The sequence below is a fragment of the Parasteatoda tepidariorum genome, chromosome 4 (genome assembly GCF_982258835.1).
Source record: "Parasteatoda tepidariorum strain Cologne lab strain chromosome 4, Ptep-v5.0, whole genome shotgun sequence".
NCBI classification, from domain to species: Eukaryota; Metazoa; Arthropoda; class Arachnida; order Araneae; family Theridiidae; genus Parasteatoda; species Parasteatoda tepidariorum.
This window is the reverse complement of record NC_141758.1, coordinates 36106175-36130553: the sequence shown is the minus strand read 5'-3', so window position 1 is coordinate 36130553 and position 24379 is coordinate 36106175. Positions and strand designations below refer to the sequence as shown.

General features: G+C 31.1%; 1 protein-coding gene across 1 annotated transcript; it reads left to right on the top strand.

Annotated features, from left to right (window-relative positions):
* Positions 1 to 10326: 10326 nt before the first annotated feature.
* On the top strand, positions 10327 to 19950 carry LOC107439614 (zinc metalloproteinase nas-8). Its single transcript, XM_087160919.1, has 4 exons — positions 10327 to 10764; positions 15414 to 15472; positions 18788 to 18872; positions 19813 to 19950. Exons 1-4 carry the CDS (start codon positions 10683 to 10685, stop codon positions 19929 to 19931), a joined length of 345 nt encoding a protein of 114 aa, XP_087017045.1. The 5' UTR covers positions 10327 to 10682; the 3' UTR covers positions 19932 to 19950.
* Positions 19951 to 24379: the final 4429 nt, after the last annotated feature.

Here is a 24379-nt window from a genome sequence, read left to right as displayed (position 1 = left end):
AACCGACCTGTTCAAACGTCTTTTGAGAGATTTGTATTGAAAATCAGCAAACTTTTAGTTGGTGCTCCGTAAGCATATTATTATTATTACTATTTTCACTTTGGTTAAGTGATAAACTTATCTAAGACTAAGATTACATTAATTTTATATGAAAAAAAACAAAAAGAATGTAAGTTTTGCTGTTGTAAACAAAAAGCCAGAATTCGCGGGGCGAGTCTACCCATTCGTATTTAGTTTTAATAAAGCATAATAATATAATTTAGAACTTTGTTTATATTAAAATTAAGTCGTTTTAAATGAATTTGAGTATATTATTTTAATTCTGCATTGATAAATTTATTATTAATAAGAAAATTTATAGGTTAAATATAAATGTAAATATAAAATATGTTTATTTTACCTATTTTTTCAATTTTTATATTACAAAATTAGCTTTTTTTATTTAATGCAAGTTAAATAAATTATTATTTATTATTACAGACGGTTCGAAATTATATTCGCAAAACAAATGGATTTAAATGTTACAAAAAAATGCCATGATTTTGTTAATAATCTTTAATTATTGTTATTTATTAATTATTTAATTGTAAATTTATATTAATTTTAATTTATTTTTATCAACAATAATCAGAAAAAAATGTTATTTTATAATGTTAATGATTATAAAAACAAAACTGTGATCAAAATGAGATAATCCATCAAATACTCAATTTGTGTTATTTTATGAATAAAAAAATGGAATATATAATAAAGTTATGAATTTTACTTCATAAATATCCTATATAGTAACTAAAATAACAATTTAATAGTAAAATTTGATTATTTGCAATGTTACTAATCATTTTAGTAGAATGGGTAGACTCGCCCCATACGAGAGATTTGTCAGCAGCTCTATGAAAATATACAGTAACAGCGTAACTGTTAATATTTTCTAAAATCGATTTCACAGCTTTAAAGAGGGATAAATAGTGATTCCGAAACACCTATTAAAAGCCTTTTTTCTTTAATATTTACGAAAGTTTGACCACTTGAAAGTTGACAAACTGAAAAAATGGGTAGACTCGCCCCGGTTTACGGTATTCTTTTTCGTGCTCCATTCCAATAAAAATTATCGAATTAAGATAGATTTGCGTGAATTTAAAAATGTTGAAATTTATCAAATTGTCCATTTACGTAGGAACATAAAATTACCCCCAAAAAAGTTTAAAACATTAGTGACTTTAAAATAATATAGTCGCAACAGTTAAATGTTTTCCTCGTTGTGTAACGAATTTTCTATTCATTACTTTTGGTTAACAAAAATAAAAATATCGTCCAGTATTGATAAGTAGGGTAAACTAACCAGTGAAGGAACACTTAAGCTTCGCTTGCCTTTTAAAAAATCATATTAATTTCAAAATTCGTAATTTTAGTTAAATGACAGTGTCAACATATTTGTTACTAATTGCAAATCATGTAAAAAATTTTAGAGAACTTACATAATATTGTTTTAAAGTTTTGAAGGTACAAATAACAAGTAGTAAGAAGACCCAGTGAAGGAACAGCTCTTACCAGTGAATGAACACCCAGTAAAGGTACACTTAATTTTGGTTATTTTTTAATGCTCTTTATGAATTTATAAGCCATACAAATATTTAAAAACAAGTCTATTCTTGAAATTATAACATATAAATACTTGGAAAATGTTAACTTTTTTTTGTAATCATGAATTGAAAATTAAAGTGTCAATATATTAACACATACTGTTCATTCACTGGGAAATCTATGCCCAGTAAAGGAACATGCCTGTTCTCTCACTGGTTAGAAGTTGTTTTTCGTATTTTTAACATACTTTTGATGGGAACATCACTAAAGGTACAAGAAAATTAAAGCTTATCTTTTATTTTCATTAACTTAGAGAAAAAGCCAGTAAAGGAACACTTAGTTTTTCATCGTTTGGTGATTCAGTGAATAAACACCCCCTTATCTCAATACTTTATTATGCTATGATGCTTAAAAAAAATAAAACGTAACTTCAATAACTATATTTTGAATTCTTTTTTTCATAGTGAGAAAAATAAAACTATTACATGCAATTAATTCCACTTCAAAGATATAAATACAAACACTCACCTTATAATTTTTTCAAAGAAACAAGGTGTTGCAGAAATAATAACAAATTCAAAAATTTTTCCAGGGAAGTCTATTTGACCAGGTAGTCCAAAACATTGCTAGATGACTTCCTATTGTTTGGCAGTAAGCTATTGTTACCAATCAATCTAAAGAAAAACTTTCAAATTCTTATTTTTAATAAATATATATGAAATGTTCCTTCACTGGTTGGTTTACCCTATATAATAGTAGTAACCGCAACCCGATTTTCAATATTATTTCACTCCCTTTTTAATGCAGATTAGCAGCTAATTTTTCGGATATAGTTTACCTATAAGCTCTTCGAACACCAGAAAAAATTTCATTGAATTCTATGAGTTTTGCTTGCAAACTTTCATTTCTTTTCGTTTCATTATTTTTTAACTTTTCATTATTTTTCTTGTGAACGTAATGTTCATTTTCTCCTGCTATTAAAAGAGATTTTTTTTTCACTTTTTACAGTTTTTTTTAAACTTTTTATTGTTTGGTCTTTTTTGCCATTATTAATTTCCTAATAATTTTGCAATCCAGAATTACAATTCCCAGCCACTTTTTTACACATTCTAGGAGGTTCATAATAACTTTTTTGTCGCAGGGGATGCATAACAATTTTTTTACGTATCCCATGGAATGCATCATAATTTTTTACTCAGCCCAGGAGATGCATTTCATGCATTAGAGTGGATGCATCTTAACGTTTATTTCACATCTTTGTGCAGAAATGCAGACAGAATAACCGATATATGAGAAAGGTTAGAAATATTTCCGTTTCAGTTATTTTTCAAATAAAAACAATATTCAAAACAACTCGTGAATTCAAATTGATAAGTTATTAAAAATTATTTTATTATAACCTTATTTCTAGGTAGATGTTATTGTATTCTAATAGTTGATACTTTGATTCTCTGAACTAAGCCTAATCATAGAAAATCACAAATGCTATAAAAAATGTCTTTTAATATTTGCAATATTTAATATTTTTGATATTTACATTCAGTGAAAAGGATTTTATGGTCAGGTTTTTTCCTGACCGTAAAATAAAAAAATGAATGCATGACTAATAAAAAAATGAATGAATTTTTTTAAAAATATGTTTATTTTTATTTTTTGGTATAAAGTTTTGTTAATAAGTTTATTTGCATCAGTGAGAAGGATGATATTGTTTTTGCTCTGATAACAGTTCATCATAATTCGGTTCTCTTGTGGTCAATTTTAGTCTGAGATTCCATTGAGGACGATTCCACGTCCAATAATCTATTTCCTTTTTCAGACTTAATGTTCACGAATGCTAAAAGAGCGACTTCACATAAATATGAAGATGGAAAAGGCAAAATATATTTCACAACCTTTTCTGTTAAGACTGGATACACATTTTGCATTTGCAGCCAGAATGATGTTAAAGTACACTCCTCGTGTTTATTTATCAAGAAGGATAAGAATTATATTTTATAAAAATAATCAAAATAAGTAGAATTTATTACAAGCTTTTATTATTAAGAAATTACACAAAAGTTAAAAATCACAACTGGCTGTTGACACTACTAATTATTAACTGTAAACTCTGCAAAAAATAGCCAATAGAAAAATACGTAATCGTAAATTTTCATGACTAGCTTTGATTTTAAATAAAGTTCTTTGAAATTTCCGTTTGTTGCAAGATATTTCGCATAAGAATGCGTACCCCCACTAAACTGTTCCCGTACCCCTGGGGGTACGCGTACCACACTTTGGGAAACACTGTCTTAAGTAATAGTCATGAACAGTTATCATTAACATCGGTAAAGCTTCTGTGCAAGCTATATATTTTAATTTTCATTTTTAGGGCAGTGAAGCAGTAAAAGCTGGAGAGAGATATTCTTTGTTCTTTGCAAGTAAATATAAAATAGAAGGTTGAACAAATATTTTTTTCTTTGTTAATGAAGCAAAAAACTTTGAGGTTTCGTCATTAAAACAGATAGGATAGTTTAAAATCTATCTTAACCAATTACAAGCTTTATCAGTAAGAAGTAATGATCAATATGAAACAATAGTATCGAAGTTAAAAATAAGGTCTAAATTAAAAATAAATGGCTACAATTACAAATCTCTCTTTGTGTACTGAAAGTAGCGAAATTTGAAAATGATTTTAAAAAAATATTTCCTAAAATTTGAGACACTTTCTAAAAGGAAATATGCATATATAAGCAATCTGTTGTTTAGAAGCAATAGATATAAGAATAATTGATGTAGATTAAGAATTTAAAAAGAAAAAATTTGGAGGAAATATTTTTAAAATTGAAATGATTCTCATGATCTTTGAGTATATTTGTTCCTGTTTATGTGAAGATACACTACTCTACAATAATTGAAAAAGCTCTTTCAGTTATTAGCTTTTTTTTGAAACAAATCTCAAGAAATACGAACAGGATTATTTTATAAATTAAGATGTGTTTAGATCATATAGTTTCTCAAGCTTATCAATAAAGTTTAAAGCTTTCAATGGTTTGAGGATGTGGTAATAAATTACGAACGAAGAATAGTGTTTTGAAACATCTTATTTCAAACGATACAGCAATAAACTTGTATAGATTATTTTAGTTATTATATGCAATAAATGCATAAAATTAAATAATAGCTAAAATATTTATGAAAATCGAACATTTTTATAAAAAAAGTTTTTTTCTTACGTTTTTTTTTCTATATCTTTAAAAATACTCAATAAAATTAAATGAACTTTTAATGCAATATTTAATTAATAAAAATTTATAATTTTTAAATTTGAAAAAAAAATCGTTCAAAAACATGCATTCAAAGTAGAGTATTTTCATGATATTTGTCGCTTAACTTACTTATTGTTGTTTAAAGGATGTCCATCGAGGTTCTTAATTAATTAGGCAGATCGTAATTAACAATATTTTATTAACATAAACAACAACAATAGTAAAAGACAGAGCGCCGCTTTAAAGCGACCGTATTAATTAGGTCGTACATATCATCTGAAGGCGTGGGTGGAAGCGTTACGTAATTCTTTTGCGCATGCGCGCGTCTTATATATTCTTTAATTTCTTTTAATTCTCCACAATATTCATGCGCAAAAAACATTTAATTTTTTTTAACATTTAAAAACCATAAAATTTGGCTAAATAAAAGTTAGAATATAAGTTCATTGGTTAGTAGAAACTTTTCATGAAACGATGACGAGATTAAACGTTTATCATAACAAAATTGATAAAGAATAAAAAAAAAAAAGTTTATTTAATCCGTTTAATAACTTTTTTTTGAAAGCTTTAATACGAAGGCGGGTGGTAAAATAATTTGACTTTGAAAATGAGCGGTGAGCTGAAAAAGGTTGTTAGCCTATGTTCGAACTTATTCTACAGGACTTATAAGACTCAGAACAGAGCCTTGGTGGCTCAGGGGATAGAGAGTCCATCTTCCAATGCGGTGAACTGGGTTCGAATCCTAGCGATGACTAGTCAATACGAATTCCGCACCCGGCTCTCACGGAACAAACTGCTGACGTAAAGTATCCTCAGTAGTAGACAGATCATGGGTTAGAGCAGCACCTCCTATAAAAGAGCAGGTCTCAGCACGGGTTACCATAAATATCCTTTAGTAGTCCAAACGTAATGACATCTTTCTTATTTTTCATCTACTGCCCAGTTAACTTCGTCACACCGGACTACTAAATTGATCCGTGCTGAGGCCTTCCTTCTTCTAGGAGGTGTTGGTTAGAGTCCCTTTGCCGTCAGGCTAATCGGAGGGGGGTTCATGGTTTTCCTCTTCATATAACGCTATTGCGGGTTGGATCCATCAAAAGGTCCTTCACGAAAGCAAATTTCTCTCAATTATTGATCCAGGAGATATTCTTGTCTTCTGTATTGGGTTCAAAATTATGAGGCTACTGAGTTGAACAGCAGTAGTCGTAAACCCCAAAATTGGGTCTACTGTTCATAAAATAAAATAAAAAGACTGGTAACAGAAGGATAATTCTGATTACAAATGGTACGAGAGGAAACCCATTTAAAGCATTGTTTATTTAGGATATAAATTTACAGAATGACTTCAAATTTATAAAATGTTTCATTTTATTTTTAATGAATGTAAAAATAAAAATGTGGGAATGGACAAATTAATGAAGGAGAAATTATAAAGAAGGATTACAACAAATTATCAGGAAGCAACGCATGCGAATAAGTGATCCTAGCTGTTTTTATTATCTTCTTTTTGATTTCACCTGATTGCATTTAAGTTTTTCCTAGACATTAATTTAAAACATCTTTGTTTCTTCGCGATTGAATAGTTGATAATTATTATCGTGGTCAGTAATTCAAATGTAAATATGAATAGGGGAGAGTGGGGTTAATTGTAACAGGGTACGATTGTAACAGAGCAAAAATTTCGAGTGTCGGGCTCTAGATTTGGTTCTTAGGTGGCGCACAAGGTGTATTTAATAAATCTACATGTACACCCCTGCTGGCAACCATTTTTATGTACTTTTGAAAGAGTTACATCACAAAAGATATTTTCACGCTACGTAAGTACTTTTTTTGGTATTAGAATATTATATTGTAACAAAGTAATTTTGTTTAAACAAATAAAAATTATTAACCGAATATGTAAGTGGACACCTTAATTAACATTTCAAAGAAAAAAAAGATTAGTTTTGCTAATTAACTAGCATTGTTTTTAACAAATGAAGCTGAAATGGCGTCTTGGGGACAATTGTAACAATAAGTAAAGGGACGATTGTAACAGCTAAAAATAAATAATCTTATGTTTACGAACCATTACTTAACTCTTTAAGAACCACCAATAGTTTCTTATATCATTTATATTATGTTGCATGTGCATTATTTTGTGTGTCACCTTTCACAACATAAATTGAAATTTTTAATCCCTTAAAGTTAAAAGTTTAACCCTTTAGGTCTCTGCTCATTATTATTTTTACTCCAAAAATATCACTACTATTTTGATCAATAAAAAAATATATCGCAACTATGATAATATGAATAATTTACTATGTTTCAGTTGAATTTATGAACTGTTACAATTGACCCCGTAAGTGGGGACAATTGTAACAAGTGCACGACTGTCAAAAATTGTTAATAACTAATATAATAACTTTTAAAATAAGGTATTTATTTTTTTTTCTTGTAGAGGAAAGTCTACTTTACTCGTCTGTCAATTAATACTAATAATATATTGGATTTTTTGTTAGTTAAAAATAGTTAAGTAAAAAATGTTACAATTGACCCCACTCTCCCCTACTGATGAAGGAAAAGAATTTTGTGACGTCTTAGGAAAAGAAATTTAAATAGAAAATCAATGCACCTCATTGGACAAGAGGACAAATATCAATTGGTGCAGTTTTCGCCTGGCTTGAAATATTGTGGCATTTGCGAAAGTCTATTCAGCTACCACATTCCATTATATAAAAAATTGGAGAAAATTTTTTTTAGCTATGTGGGGAATTTATTATCGCAATATTGCTATCATGAACGGTTTTGGCTCAGGGGATAGAAAGTTCGCCTTCCAATGAGGTGTCCGGTGTTCGAGTTCCAGCTGTGGCTGGTCGATACGAATTCCGCATCCGGCTTGCACGGATCACAGTGCTGACATAAAATATCCCCAGTGGTAGACGGATCATGGGTTAGAGTCCCCTTGCAGTCCCCATGTGAGTTAGTTGCATTAAAAAGTCCACCACGAAAGCAAATTTTTCCCAATGTTTGATCCAGGAGTTCCCTTGTCTTCTGGATTGGGTTCAAAATTACAAGGATACTGAGTTGAACATTAGTAGGCGTAAACCCAAAAAATTGGATCGGCTGTTCAACGATGCTTATGAGAATGCGATCACATTTTTTTAATTATTTTTGCTCTTGTTAAACATTGAACTTTGCTTACTTATTTTTTATTAAAAAAATGCGTAAGAAACTATATTAACTAAATATATGAAATAAATATAATTTTTATTTCATATTGAGGTAATTATCAATAAAATTCTTCGAATTTCGTAGAAGTTTCAAATTGGCTGGATTTTACTAAGTATAGTTAATAAAAAGAAATGTTTTTGCCAAATTTAAACAAAAAATGATAAATAAATAAATAAATAAAAAGATTTTTATGCACTGTATTATTTTGATCATACTACTTTATTATTCTGCATTTGAGTTATGAAAGGGAAATTTCAAATTTCTTCATAATCAATTTCACTTCATTCAGAGAACCACAATAAATAATTCTGCATTCAACAGTTTTTAACACGATTCGAAACATTTACTTGTTTTTAATCTTTTTGATTGGTTGATAATTTTTATTTTACATGTTTTATTTTATTTTATATTTTATATCCGTCGTTGAACAGCCGAACCCAATATTTGGGTTCACAACTACTAATGTTCTACTCCGTAGCCTTGTAATTTTGAACACCAATCAAGAAGACAAGAGAACTCCTGTATCAAGTATTGGGAAAATTCGCCTTCGTGGAGAACTTTTAACTCGCATTTGCGTTACATGGAGAGGGAAACCACGAAAACCTCCCACGGTAAGCCTGACGGCAAGTGGACTTACGTCATCACTAGGACTGGGCTATAAATCGATCTATCGCGACATATCGATTTAACGCCTGTATCGGCAAGCCGATACAGCGACTTTTATTCCAGGCGATGCATCAGAAATCTGATTTAAGCCGTCGAGTAAAGTAGACGAACGATATAGCGATATACGATATAGCGATACAAGACACGCAAGGATCTCTTACGTTCCGATGCCAACTCGCGCCGGGGAAGACGATGTTCGTATCGTTATATTGAAACGGCCTTGATTGATGAGCGGTAGAATCAGAATCAGTTTTGAGAACATATATCGTGATCTCGCATGTTTGTTTCCGCACCTCTTAGTTTTTTTTCTTCTTTGTCGCGACTTGATATCGTTTCTTGTAGATTATTTTCAGTGGGACTGACTTTGTGATCGCCGTCGTTACCTTGTACTAAACGTAATCTATTATTGAAAAGAATATATAAATAACTGTTTCTTAATTAATTAGGTAATTTTTTTTTGAAACAAAACTTTCTTTTTTATTTTTAAATGTGAAAATTAATTTTGATATTATATGTTTAAGTATTATTTTACATTATTGAATTTATTACAAACGGAAATCTAATTTAAGGTGCCCATAAAGAATTAAATTAAAAAGTAATTAAATTTGTTAGGCTTTTTTTTACTTAATTTTAATTTGTTAAAAACTTTTTGGATAAAATAATAATTTAATGGGTTTTTAGTACTGGTTTTAAATTTATAAATCTTTAGTTGTTTTCATTTTTATAAATAAAATTATAACAAAACTTATTTTTCTTCTTTTGGATTTGGACATAAGTCAATCAACTTTGTTTATTCAAAAAAATTAGTAATGTTTGCGATTGCGACATCTTTTTTTAAAATCATTTAGCACTTCGTTTTATTAAAGAGTATAATCGTGTTTTTTAATTTTCTTTCAATATTGTCAGTTGAATATATTATCGAATATCATAATTCTTTTGTTTTTATTTTTAAGAAATTAAACCTTACTTTGTTTTTTCCTTCAGAATTCGATAATTATTCAATTTAACTTTATATTATGTGAAATAATAATGATAAAAAATAGTGTTGTTTTAAAAGTGCTTATTTTGTTTAATTTATTTAGCACTTTGTTTTAAGCATACAAATAATTTTTAACGAACTTATTTTTTAAATTTTCTTTCTATATTGTTAGGTAAATATATTGATAAATTTCAATTTTATTTATTTTTTTATTATTTATTTTTAAACTAAGAAATCTTATTACGTTATTTGCGCGATCATTTTTAGAAAATATAACATTGATATCTTTCTTAAGCAAAACATATACATCAAATTCATAAACTGATTTATATCAATCTGAGTATGAAGTTTTGATAGAAATCCGACTTTCTGCGCCTTACAAGTAAATGAATTTCAAAAACACTATATCGCGATGCAAAACTGACGATGCATCACGATATAAAATTCCCTATATCGCCCAGTCCTAGTCATCACTATGGTCGGTGCAAGCCGAATGCGGAATTCGTATCGACTAGCCATCGCTGGGATTCGAACCCGGTTTACCTCGTTTTTAAGGCAAACGCTCGATCCGCTGAGTCATCACGGATCATACATATTTTATTTGATCCAAAAAAAATACTTACTCCTTATTTTAATAACTTAAATATTTCAAAGATCTTATAAGATAAAACAAACACGTTTAAAATAGCATGCTTATGCAAAAGAATAGTTTTTCTTTGCGCGATCAGCGATCATTTAAAAATGTAAATAAAACTAATCTTTTATTGTGATAAGCCCTCCTTTTTGAGAATGATTATCACATTAATCCTGGGACCTTAAAATATTGCATGACACATTCAAGAGAAAAGTCTTGGGAAATTGTGTCCTCTAAAACAGATGCTACTTCCCAAAGTTCAGATGTTAATCGGATTACAAATGGTATTTAAACCGAGACTTTTCAAAATTTGCATATTAGAATCTGTAGTATCGTTTTATACACAATTCAATTGTCCACAATGCAAGTCTTTTGCTTCCTAGTCATTTTGACCACTGCTTTAGCTTTTCCGTTTCCAGAAACGTCTCATAATGAGATAAAAGGTAAGTTTTGTTTCTGTATAAAAATTTCTCTTAAGCACCATTAATTTTTTTTAAGAAAATGCAAGTTATTGAAAAACTTCATGCATATATTGCAAGAACTGTACAAGGACGTATGAGATTGCAGAGGAATGTGATCAGCAAATTATTAATGTGAGCAGCTCACTTAAGGCAATCATCTATGAGCGTTTTATTTTGGACACAGCTCGAAATGCGTGCTTAAAAAATAGACTAAGCTTAAAATGCGTGTTTATGAAAATGGACACTGCTTAAAATGCGTGTTTAAAAAATAGACTGAGCTTGAAATGAGTGTTTATGAAAATGGAAGCAGCTTAAAATGCGTGTTTAAAAAATAGACTGAGCTTGAAATGCGTGTTTATGAAAATGGAGACAGCTTAAAATGCGTGTTTAAAAAATAGACTGAGCTTGAAATGCATGTTTATGAAAATGGAAACAGCTTAAAATGCGTGTTTAAAAAATAGACTGAGCTTGAAATGCATGTTTATGAAAATGGAAGCAGCTTAAAATGCGTGTTTAAAAAATAGACTGAGCTTGAAATGCATGTTTATGAAAATGGAGACAGCTTAAAATGAGTGTTTAAAAAATAGACTGAGCTTGAAATGCATGTTTATGAAAATGGAAACAGCTTAAAATGAGTGTTTAAAAAATAGACTGAGCTTGAAATGAGTGTTTATGAAAATGGAAGCAGCTTAAAATGCGTGTTTAAAAAATAGACTGAGCTTGAAATGCGTGTTTATGAAAATGGAGACAGCTTAAAATGCGTGTTTAAAAAATAGACTGAGCTTGAAATGCATGTTTATGAAAATGGAAACAGCTTAAAATGCGTGTTTAAAAAATAGACTGAGCTTGAAATGCATGTTTATGAAAATGGAAGCAGCTTAAAATGCGTGTTTAAAAAATAGACTGAGCTTGAAATGCATGTTTATGAAAATGGAGACAGCTTAAAATGAGTGTTTAAAAAATAGACTGAGCTTGAAATGCATGTTTATGAAAATGGAAACAGCTTAAAATGCGTGTTTAAAAAATAGACTGAGCTTGAAATGCATGTTTATGAAAATGGAAGCAGCTTAAAATGCGTGTTTAAAAAATAGACTGAGCTTGAAATGCATGTTTATGAAAATGGAGACAGCTTAAAATGAGTGTTTAAAAAATAGACTGAGCTTGAAATGCATGTTTATGAAAATGGAAACAGCTTAAAATGCGTGTTTAAAAAATAGACTGAGCTTGAAATGAGTGTTTATGAAATGGACACAGCTTAAAATGCGTGCTCAAAAAATAGGCTAAGCTTGAAATGCGTTTTAAGAAAATGGACACAGCTTAAAATGTTTGTTTAAAAAATAGACTGAGCTTGAAATACGTGTTTAAGGAAATGTACAGTGATAAAAAAAAAACGGACCATCCTGAATAACTTTTGATCTAATTATCAGATCTTTACGTTCCAGGACAGATTCTTAATGGTTTGAAAGGGATGACCTCAAATAAGCTAATTATTTAGCGGAGATGATGTTTTAAGTCAGACACAGAAACGTACTCTCTATGAATAAACGTACCTTTTTTCAACGGATTCGGATTTCTGACCCCCAAAATATAGGGGGGTAGCCGCAATCTGGGAAATATGATCCCTATAGTTTGGTCAGGAGAGCAGTCCAAAATTTGGCCCCTTAATATTAATTTTACTTTTTTCCGTATCTCGCTATATCTAGAGAACTTTCTTAAGCGAATTGAAAATTTTTTGCACGCAATTATAAAATTTATTTATGCGCGCAAAAAAGAATTTTTAGTAAATATTTACTATTTTTTATTATTTTATTAAATATTAGTCGAAAGAAATTTAAATTGTAAGGTGCATTTGCATCGTTTTTAAAGAATATAATTTTACATGGAAGGGAAATCGGTTGAATAGTTTCTGAGAAATCGAATTTCAAAAATGTATTTTAAAAATGCGATTTCTCATGAACAGTTTGAATAATTTCTTTCAAAAGTCGTATTTGCCATGTAAAATTAAATTCTTTAAAATAATGTTATAAAACAGTATACCTTACTATTCAAAAAATTATTTTACCGCTCCAGTTTCTTGTGACTATTTGGATTAGAAAAACGAAAATTTTTGCAGCGTATGGGTAAATATTAAAAACAGAGAAATTCTGTATTTATCATTTAACAGTTTTTCTGTAAAAAATGTAACTATTTTTGTAGAATCCAGTTATTTTTTCAGAGTAGCAATCAATATCAATATATTGAACTGGCATTTAATCTGCTGATCAGCATTTTCAGCCAGCTCAAACTGAAGGAAGTGGTAGTGACTAACATTAATATAGTAGAAAAATTTTTTTTTATCATAACAGGGTGATTGGGTAGAAATATTTATAGATATATCAGAGCAATCATCCCTAATGAGATGTTATTACACATTATTAGCTTATCTATTGATTGTTGGCTTCAATCTATTGATCGGATTGGCATTTAATGTATAGATCGGATTTAACCTATTGCTTAGCATTTGACTTAATGATTAGCATTTTCAGTCAGTTCTAACTGAAAGAAGATTACTTAAGATTAGTGATTAACATTAATATAATAAAAAAATATATTTTCTTAAAAATCTAACATAACAGAGTGAGTGAGAGAAATATTTGTCGAAACAATAAAGCTTTAATTTCTAATGATTGCCAATTTAGCAGATTTCATATAACTAAATGCATTTTAAAAAAAAATAATTATTTTTTACAGACTCAGAACTTGCTATACTTTTTTACCTCTTATGCCCAATCTATAGATCAAAACTCTAGAAAGTCTATCATATTCAATCAATAAACCCAATGAATTATATAGTTACAGCACAGTTATTATAAAAACTGTTTATTTAAACATAAAAACTGTACTTAAAGTTAATTAGTTAGCCTCCTCGCATTAATAGTAAAGTTCTTAAGTTACACTGGTGTGCAAAACTTAAGAAACAAGTGGTTTTTCGGCCACAGCTCCCCAAAAAAGTATAAGATAGCAACGAAATTGCAGTATAATACGTAATTCACGTAATTCAGTAGAAAGATTATTTGTATGCAAATTTTAGAAATAAAACGTCGTAGGTGATGTAAGTGTACCTAAACCTTGTGGGTCGGCGGGCGCATGTCAAAGCTGTGATAAAAGGATGAAGAGCACCGTAGTTAAAGACATTCGCTGCAAGTGCAAGTGATTTGCTTTGTGAAACATGTCTTCAAGAAATCATTTAGACGACTTTACTCGAGGAAGAATGATTGGGAAGCTTGAGGAGGGGCGTAGTGTGACCAGTGTCGCCGAAGAGTTCGGGATCAACAAAAGTGTTGTTTCTCGTGCTTGGAATGCCTTTAAAACTGCTGGTACAGCTGTTCGGAAGGTTGGTGGTGGCCGTCCAAGGAAAACAACACCAAGAGATGACCGTTACATTGTCCTCCAGGCGAAAAGAAACCGTTTTCAGTTAGCGAGCGCCATATCTCAGCAACTGTGCACAGTCACAGGACGACAAGTATCAAGATTTACATTGGCCAGACCCCTCCAAAAATTTGGCTTATTTGTTAGACGTCCTGAACGCTGCATACCTTTTAAAGTTAGCCATCGGCGGCACCGTTCAGAGTGGTGCAGAGAACACGAAACCTGGACACCTCATCAATGGAGTCGCGTCCTCTTCACAGATGAGAGTCGTTTTAGTGCTACAAGCGATTCTCAACGTTAGTTGATCTGGAGAGAGGCTGGAGCTCGATTTCATCCCAATAACATCGCGGAAAGAGATCGTTACGGTGGTCCTGGAGTTGTCGTCTGGGGTGGCATTATGTTGAACGGGCGGACTGAGCTTCAGATCTTCGACCGAGGTTCTGTAACTGGAGACCGCTACTGCAATGAGGTAATCCTACCCAATGTGCGTCTGTTCCGAGAGGCCATTGAACCAGACTTAATTTTTATGGATGACAATGCCCGGCCACACCGTACTGCTAATGTTCAAGAGCTACTGGAAAGTGAAGATATCACACGAATAGATAGGCTATCTTACTCTCCAGATCTAAATCCCATAGAGCATGTGTGGGATGCATTAGGGAGACGTTTTGCGACACGACAGTATCCTCTTGGTAACACCCATCAGTTGAAAGATGCGTTAAAGGAGGAATGGAGACGTTTACCCCAAGAACTCCTGGATAATCTGGTGCTTAGCATGGAGAGACGATGTCAAGCAACAATTACAGTAAGGGGAGGGCATATCCCATACTAGGGAACATCTGCCAGTTGTACTTACGCTTCTTCACGCAATCATGTGTAACGCCACTATATGTCAAATAAAGCCTTTTTTTGTTCCATACCCTACTTTAAGCTTTGTATTCATTTCTGTGCCATTATTCTTTTATCCTCGTTTAAGTACAAAATAATGTACATCATATTCAAATTTCATGTCAATCGGATGATTTCTTGTAGAGTTATGACAAAAAGCGCACTTGTTGCTTAAGTTTTGCACACCAGTGTAATTTAGTGAGTACAAAAATAATTAAACTAATGTCATTCAATTAAATAAATTAATTCATTTGATGATTAAAAATCATGCAATTACAATAATGAAAATAAACCTCCATAAATTTGTTTGAATTTTATTTTTCTATTTGCAATAGCACCCGTGATAGATACAGATCTTTTTGATGGTGATATGATGGGAGTTGAAAGAATGCTCGTAAGTAGACTTCGATAGTGTTCTTCTAGCCTTTTTTTTCTGTTTTTAATGAGTCCAAATATCTGTCTTCAGCTCCCATAAAAAATCATTAAAATCGTGAAGAAAAAAATAACCACCATAAAATAATTTTTTCCCCATATCGATTAAAAATATCAAAAGACTTTCTCTTGTTTATTTTTATAAAATTCTATTTTACGCGATTATAGAGAAAGCTTAAAATATCTAAAATCTGAGCTTATTATTCAATGAAAAACAAACTCGTTTAATATATCCGCATGTCTACCTCGTTCACCAGGAGTTGGCACTTGGCTCCGCCTTCATCACGTGGCATACGACGATACTATTTCGCTATTTTCGGGAGAAGGTTGTGAGCAATCCTGAACAAGGTTGCTATTTGGCTATCGTAGGGCAAAAATATTTATTTCGTAACCCTTATGTGCCTTTTTTGAACATAAAATGTTTTATAAATTTGATGATATACCGTCTCTCTTTTGAGTGAATAGTTTGTCCTTTTGGATACATTTTTCTGGGAAAACAGCAGTTTTTAAATTTAAAATATATTTAATTAACTAGAGAAACGAAAGGTATAATAGCAGATGATAAAGCGAAGTAAGTGACTGAAGAAGAATTCACTGTTTGTGTTTGGCGCGCATTCAGGGTTGTCTCAATTTCAAACGTGGATATGTTTCTTTTTTTTACTCCCGCGCTGAAATGAACTATGCGTCCGAGGAGGAGAAGCCAAGTGCCAACTCTTGGTGAGCGAACTATAGTAGTATTAGATCTACAATTAACTCTTTTTAGAACTAATTGTTGCATCTGAGTTGTTTAACTACCATTTTCAAGTGTACTAAAACGGCAGCATATAATGTACTTTAGGTAAAGATGGAGGGCCAGTAAAGCCTCTGAAAGTTACAGTAATAAATTTAAGCACATTTACATTTTGTAGTTTATGAACCTGTTACCATTTCTTAGCTCAGCGAGAGAGCAATTCTAACACCACAAAACGATAAGGCAGCATCTTAAGTTATAACTTACTGTTGAAATAATTAATTATGTAAATCATATGTCTTCGAGATCGACTTCGAAAATGCAGCAAATTATTCTATGGAATTTCTCAACACTCTTTATCCATCTGGTATGCCACTACATAATTTGATTTTGATTCTCCTATCATTTTGCTACGAAATTTACATGCTCTGAAACTCTGCAACGGAATTAAACTTCAAATTACGCCCATCAAAAAAAAAAAAAAAAAAAAAAAAAAAAAAAAAACATAATCGAAGCAGTGATATTTAACGTTTTTGCTTACGGCTTGGACAACATGTGAACCACATGTGCTGATACAGCATGGTAAACCACGAGTAAAGGGTTGACAGTTATGGAAAAGGCGAAACAGTCTATTCATTCCTAAGATTCCCCTTATTTCATCAGACTTGTCACTTCAGTATAATAGACTAAAGTTTCCAGTAAAGTCTATTCAGCCATGGCAATTAACAGAGCTCAAAAAACAGTTTCACCGGCAAGTTGGGGTGGATCTAAGAAACGATTGCTTCTTTCACTAACTAAGTTGCATGTAGCAATGTAGTCTGTTCAAAGGTGAGCTCGGTAAACAATATATATATATATATATATATATATATATATATATATATATATATATATATATATATATATATATATATATATATATATATATATATATATATATATATATATATATATATATATATATATATATATATATATATACAGTAGAACTCCAATTATCCGAGTCAATTGGGGCCGGACCCCATTCGGATAATCAAAAATTCGGATAATTGGATTTTTTCTAAAAAAAGTGCTTATTTTAAATAATTACTGTATGTATAGTGGAAATGAGGGGAAAAATTGTTTTAAGGATTTCTTCTAAGGATTCTTAAGGATTTCAAGGATTCTTAAGGATTTCAAGGATTCTTAAGGATTTCAGCAATTCTTAAGGATTTCAACAATTCTTCTGTGGGATGAGTTGGTGCATTATCAACAATCAAAAGCACAGGACTTCCAACAGATTTTTGGCGTTTTTTCACTTCAGAAATGAAAATTTCATCGTACTACTCTGTAAACAGTGCTGCAGTCATCCAAGCTTTGTATTGGTTTTTATAAAATAGGGAAAGTTTTTTGACATTTTTAAATGCTCTTGGGCGTTTTGACTTCCCTATTAACAGAAGGGGTATTTTATGGCTTCCAGTTGAGTTCGGGCAGTTAAGCACAGTAACGCGGTCTGTACTAGCTTTATGCCCTGGAGCACTAGGAGGCTTTGGCACTGCACTCTCTTTTAGAGGCTAAAGTGGTTTTGGGTAAAGCTATCCATATTAGACCAGTCTCATCGGCGTTGTATAAGAAGTCGGAATCGTAAGAGGCTGCTATAACTTTAAATTTTTCAATAAACTCGTCAGAAGCTTTGGAGTCTGCAGATAACCTTTCACCACTTAAATCTAGTTCATGAATACCGTGCCTAGACTTAAAATTCCTTAGCCAGCCGTAACTTGCTTTGAAAGATAAATAACCCAGCTTTTCAGCAAAGATCTTAGCTTTTCCACAAATCTTTGTCCTATCCTGTAAACTTTCTCTGCATAAATCTTTCCCTGGCTTTACTAAAATTTTATTTTAATCATATAAATAAAGAAAAAAAAAAGAGAAACTTATCTTTTTACTATATTTTCATATTTCCATAGGAATTCTGAAAGCGATTCGGATAGTTGGAGTTCGGATAATTGGAGTTCTACTGTATATATATATATATATATATATATATATATATATATATATATATATATATATATATATATATATATATATATATATATATATATATATATATATATATATACAACAAAATAAATAAATACAAGAAAACACGAAGAAAGTTAAGAAAAACAATAAGTTTCATAAGTTGACTGCTCCTCATACTATTGTATTAATATATTTTGCTTTGGCTATATTGATACAATATCAGAAAGCACTCTTTTTTGCGGATATAATTGTGTGGGCTGATGAAAAGATTATATCTTTTATTTTCCAGTTTTTCTTAAAAAATTTCATCCCTTTTTTTTAAAAATCAGTTGTTATTTTTTTCATTACTATTCCCCCCCCCCCTTTGCATATGTCAATAATTTTCCTTTGTTTTATCTTCATTTTGAACTTATATATATATATATATATATATATATATATATATATATATATATATATATATATATATATATATATATATATATATATATATATATATATATATTGTTCACCGAGATTGAATATTACCATTTCAATTTTCAGGAAGCAGACAGAAACGGTCAACGACTTCCTATTTTCAGGTGGCCTAGTGGAGTAATACCGTATTTTGTGAACAGGAACATTGATCGTAACTATTAGTTTTTATTTAGTCTTATTTTTAATATTTTACTTTTGTTTTATATTAAAGAATTACGTTACATGAAAAATAACAGTTAACTTGGTTTTGTCTACCAGTATAAATTAACGCAGTAAAAAAATAATATCCTTTCATTTTATTTGTTACTCAGGGTGGAAGGAAGATTGTAGGGGAAGCACCCCAAAGTTTTACCACCGAAAAGTCACCTTTTTTTGTAATTATATATGGCACTTTTTTACTAGCCATTAAACGAATTTAATTCGGATTCCTTTTTCAAATTTGGAAATATTTACTTGGGTCTGAAATTGTATGCAATGTTTGCATTTATAGGAATTCACTTTCTTCTTAAAGAACAATTACGCAAAGCCTGTACGTATCTTTAAAAAAGAATTAAGGGACTATGCACAGTCCTTAAACTGAATAACTTTAGAACTAATGACCGGATTTTCACGAACTAAAAGACTCTATCTTAATGGTTCGAGAGGGTGACCTCAAATATACTATTTATTAGTGCAGTTATTTTAAGTTAAGAAATCAGACACAAGAACGTTCTTTCTCTGATTAAGAATACTTTTTTTTTTGACGGTTCAGGACGTTTTTTTTTTTTTTTTTTTTTTGGTATTATCTGTTTCAACCTTTGACGTAGCGTTAACTTCCTGAAACGAAGGAATGTATTTTAATTTTGAAATGGTTGAGTAAATATTTTAGTTATGTTTACAATAGTTAAATGAATTGGTTTAAATCCGCCTCAGTCCCTTGCCGTATGTGGTCTTATACGGCATATGTATACGGCTTTATACATTCCTATACGGCCTTATATATTCTTTGAAGTCGGTGCATCGGAGTATTTGCTTAAAAACTTATTTATGTATGTTAATTTTTATTTCATTCAATTTTTTATATCTTTATTGATGTCATTTCACTTTTACAGCCGTAAAGCTAGCAGGCCTTTATAAGGCTTTTGATTATTTTAATGACAACACCTGTCTGAAGTTTATTCCGAGAACTAGTGAGCAGTTTTACATTCATGTACATAACGGAACTGGGTAAATATATACTAAGGGGCTGAGCCCCCTGTTCACTACCGCTCACAAACCCCGATGATTGCTAAGCAGTAACTGTTTTTTTTTGGCATGAAATAACTTTTTCTACGATAGTTGAAAATATTCACATAAGTACAGAACGTAACGTAAAGGTAATAATAGAAAGGAATACTAATGAGGAAAAATAAATATTACAAGTACCTTTAAATAAGAGACATAAAAATAATTTTTAGGAAAACAGCACTTTTATGACCTTTATTAATTTCATGCTGATGATAACAAAAATATGGAAACTAATGAGGGAAAACTGGATATTCCCATACGATAATAAAAATGTGCTAACAACAATGGAAAACTGTGTTAGATCATTATGTTTTGACGTCAAATAGAGATACACTCTATAACAAAAAAAATCGACGCACCAAGAAGGATTTGTCCGATTGAAACGAAAATTGGTGGATAGGAAGACAATGTACAGAATAGTAAATGATTAAAATTTCAGAACAATTGAATAATCTATTACGGAGTTACAGTAACAAGTTCAATAAGGTGTTGACCCGCCTCTAGCCTGGATACAAGCTGCCACACGTCGTGGCATAGACCGATAAAGCTCCCGGATGGTCTCTTGCGGTATTTCCTGCTAAATTCGATCCAATTGACGAACGAGGTCATCAACATTCCGTGCCAGATGCAATCGCCTTCCTATCATGTCCCAGACATGCTCGATGGGAGAGAGATCTGGTGATCTGGCAGGCCAAGGAAGAAATTGACAAGCTTGTAGACAGTTCATAGCAACACGTGCCGTATGTGATTTGGCATTGTCCTGTTGAAAAACCAGTCAAAGGCGCTACAAAAGGAACGGTAGCAAAACAGGTCTTAGGATGTAGTCGACGTACCGCTGTGCAGTAAGTGTACCTCTAATGGCGACCAAAGGGGTCCGGCTGTCAAAGGAAATGGCACCCCAGACCATAATGCGTTGTTGAGGGCCGGTGTGGCGCCCAATAGTGAAGAAAGGATCCCCCCCTACTCTGTGCGTCTCCAAACACGTCTTCGATGATCGTCAGGACACAGTTGGAAGCGAGATTCGTCGCTAAAGACTTTCCGTCCCCAATCGGCATCATTCCAGCCTGATCGAGAAATGCACCACTGTAATCTGGCTCGGCAGTGCGCAGGCGTGAGTGGAAGGTGGCGTAACGGTCGCCGCGAGCGTAGATTTCGTTCTCTCAACACTCTGTGAATGGTCATGGTGGACACTGGTGTTTGGGTTGAACGTCTGATGGTTGATAGAGATGAAGAAGGCGCTGTGACAGCTGCTCGGACAATCACTCTGTCCTCACGCTCTGTTGTAGCCCTATGTCGATCGATACCATCCTGACGCTGAACTCTGCCATTTTCCACCCATCCTTGCCAGCATCTTCGAATCTCCGCATCCCCCTATTAACTTCCGACTCAAATGACGAGCGATTCTCCGATTTGTCCAACCGGCCTCTTTCAATCCAATGATACGACCTCTGTCAAACTCTGAAAGTTGTTCGTAATGAGGGCGAATCCTGCAGCGAGACATTTTTTAAGTTGTTGAAAGGTAATCTGAATCACAATCAAACCGAAAGTTATAACAACCGTTGAAGAACTGCTCCTTATTACGTCTCCTGGATGCGCAGTTCCGATGCGCCAGAGATCAAACTATTCGTTCATTGGACACCAAATTTTAATCATTTGCATATCTGTTTAAAACCTTCATGCATACGAAATTTCAAAGTAATCGGATGATTGCTTCGTGGTGCGTCGATTTCTTTGTTATAGAGTGTATTTATCAAGTTCGCTTTTTATAAATTGTTTAAAAAATATTTTCCTCGCTTTTCTGGAATTTTTAATTATTTTTCGTCAAGTATCCACAGCATGAAAAAAAAAAGCATTTTTACAATCAATGAGTACAAAGTTGGAAAAAATGCATTATATATATTCAAATTTTATACCTCAATTGTTTTATGTGTTGAGGTATAAGAAAACTTATACCTCAACACATAAAACAATAGACAACATCGTCTTTAAAAGGAATTTCTCTAAAGACTATTCTAAAAGTATAACTCCAGATCCACTGTTCTCAAATGGGCTTCCATGCAAAAATAACAAGGGTTCGAAAAGTTAGGATTTTCTTTAAAAGCAATCATAATTTTATGTTTTTAATCAATCAATAATCCATAATTTATTTAATATTTCGATTGTTTATATGAAATTTAAGTAAAATGTCAATGATAAAAAAGGAGTAAAATTTAGATGAAAAAAGTTCAATAACAATAGATAGAATATTATAATAAAAAATACAATGCAGACTTTTATGAAGCCCACAGAACTGCAACTACAGAGTTGAAATTTGACTTGTTGAAAAACCATTTTTATTTATTAACTCTGCAGAAGTGCTTTTTTTTTTTTTTTTTAAATTCTAAATGTTCAAAAATGATTGCAATTTCAAGTGATTTTTCGTGTTTCTCTAGTCTCACTTGTTTATTTGTTTACTTAAAAATAATGACTGTTTATCTATTGTTGTCGGAAAATGTATGTCTTCCGAGATCATTACTGAATATTTTTTCTATTGGTAAATATCTTAATATTTAAATTGAACTTTTTTAAAATATTAGGAAACTTAATTCTAGAGATAATAATCATTTCTAATTTGACCTCTGAAATTGTTACAAGTCTTGTTGACGTGTAAAATCATTTATCTTTTCTACTTGATACAAGCAATCTGCATTCCTACGTTTATTTCATTTTCTCAAGCACTATTGCTTTTTGTTTCAAATACTGGTTATCGATCTTTAACTAACTATTCAAATAGAGAAGAAATGTTTTTAGATAATTTTGTGATAACTTCTCATTTTATTACAAAAATATTCTTTTTCTTTGTTGAAAATAGTGTTTTTTAATATGATGAATGACAAGCTAGTAGGTTGGTGAGCTGAGCGAACAGGAGGATGTAAAGGTTCCAGTTTATTTAAATAGTTCGTTGGAGAGATTTTAAATCTGGACGTAGTTCGAAACGGGTGAATACGAAAATGGACAAATCGTTTGAATTCAAATTTTTCAATTTTTTTTTATGAGGATTTGTTCTTTCTTAATTTTTAGAAAAAACTAAGGAAACTAAATAAATTTATAAAGTGATGTCTTCCTTTTGTATCAGCTTGGTACGTTTTTTTAATTTAGTCTTCTTTTTTAATGAATTTAAAAGTCTTCAGTTTTTACGAGGTTTCAGTTTCTACTATAAATTTATAACAGTGGTTATAAATTTAAGTTGTGGGAGTTTAGAGTTTTAAAATTCACTTCATCGTTTAAAAATAACGAATACGAAGGCATCGCCCAAAAAGTTGCATCTGTAATATACCTAACCGCTTTGACTCGCAATGAATTTGTTAAGTGTTTATATAAGTAATAGTAAGCACGCAAATTAAATTTCGGTTGAAAACTGAAAGTCCGCTACGTAGTAACATTGGACTACGCGGAAGTTTTTTGTTTTCATATTTTGTAATCTGGCAATCTTTCTGCGAAAACATTTTTAAATCATTTTTGAAAAATATCAGTCCATGTAAGTTGTTATGATTTTGCTACTCGCTTTATAGTCCCCCCTTTTTAATGTTTTTTCTTTTTATTTTATTTTATTATCTGTTTTTACATGTTATTTTTACTTTTTATGATCTATTTTTATGTAGTTATTTTATAAAAAAAGTTTTTGAGTGCTCCTCACACTATTGTATTAATATATTTTGCTTTGGCTTTATTGATACAATATCAGAAAGCACTCTGTTTTGCGGATATAATCGTGTGGGCTGAAGAAAAGATTATATCTTTTTTTTTCCGGCTTTTTTTCCGGTTTTTTAATTAAAAGTTCATTTTTTTTTTTTTTTTTTTTTTTTTTTTTTTTTTTTTTTAAATAATATGTTGTTTGTTATTTTTTTACTTATTATTTCCCACCCCCTTTTTTCATATGTCTATAATTTTTCTTTGTTTTATTCTTCATTTTGAACTTATATATATATATATATATATATATATATATATATATATATATATATATATATATATATATATATATATATATATATATATATATATATATATATATATATATATATATAATATATATATATATATATATATATATATATATATGTCACGGCGAAAGACTGAAATCGGTGGTTGCTGGCTTTCACCGGTGAATGTAGACAAACACCAAATACGTCGTTGAAAGATCGACTATTTCATTACACTTTTGTACATTCGGACCCTCACCGGTGTATGTCGACAATCACAGATATGCTTTGGTGAATGTCCGAAATATTTATTACATTCGATTTGATATGAATTTATTCGTGGATATAATTACATTTATTCGATATTTTAACCCCACACTGATGTTTTTTTAAGGTTAAGTGCCACTGCCTGGTATACATTTGCCCGGTT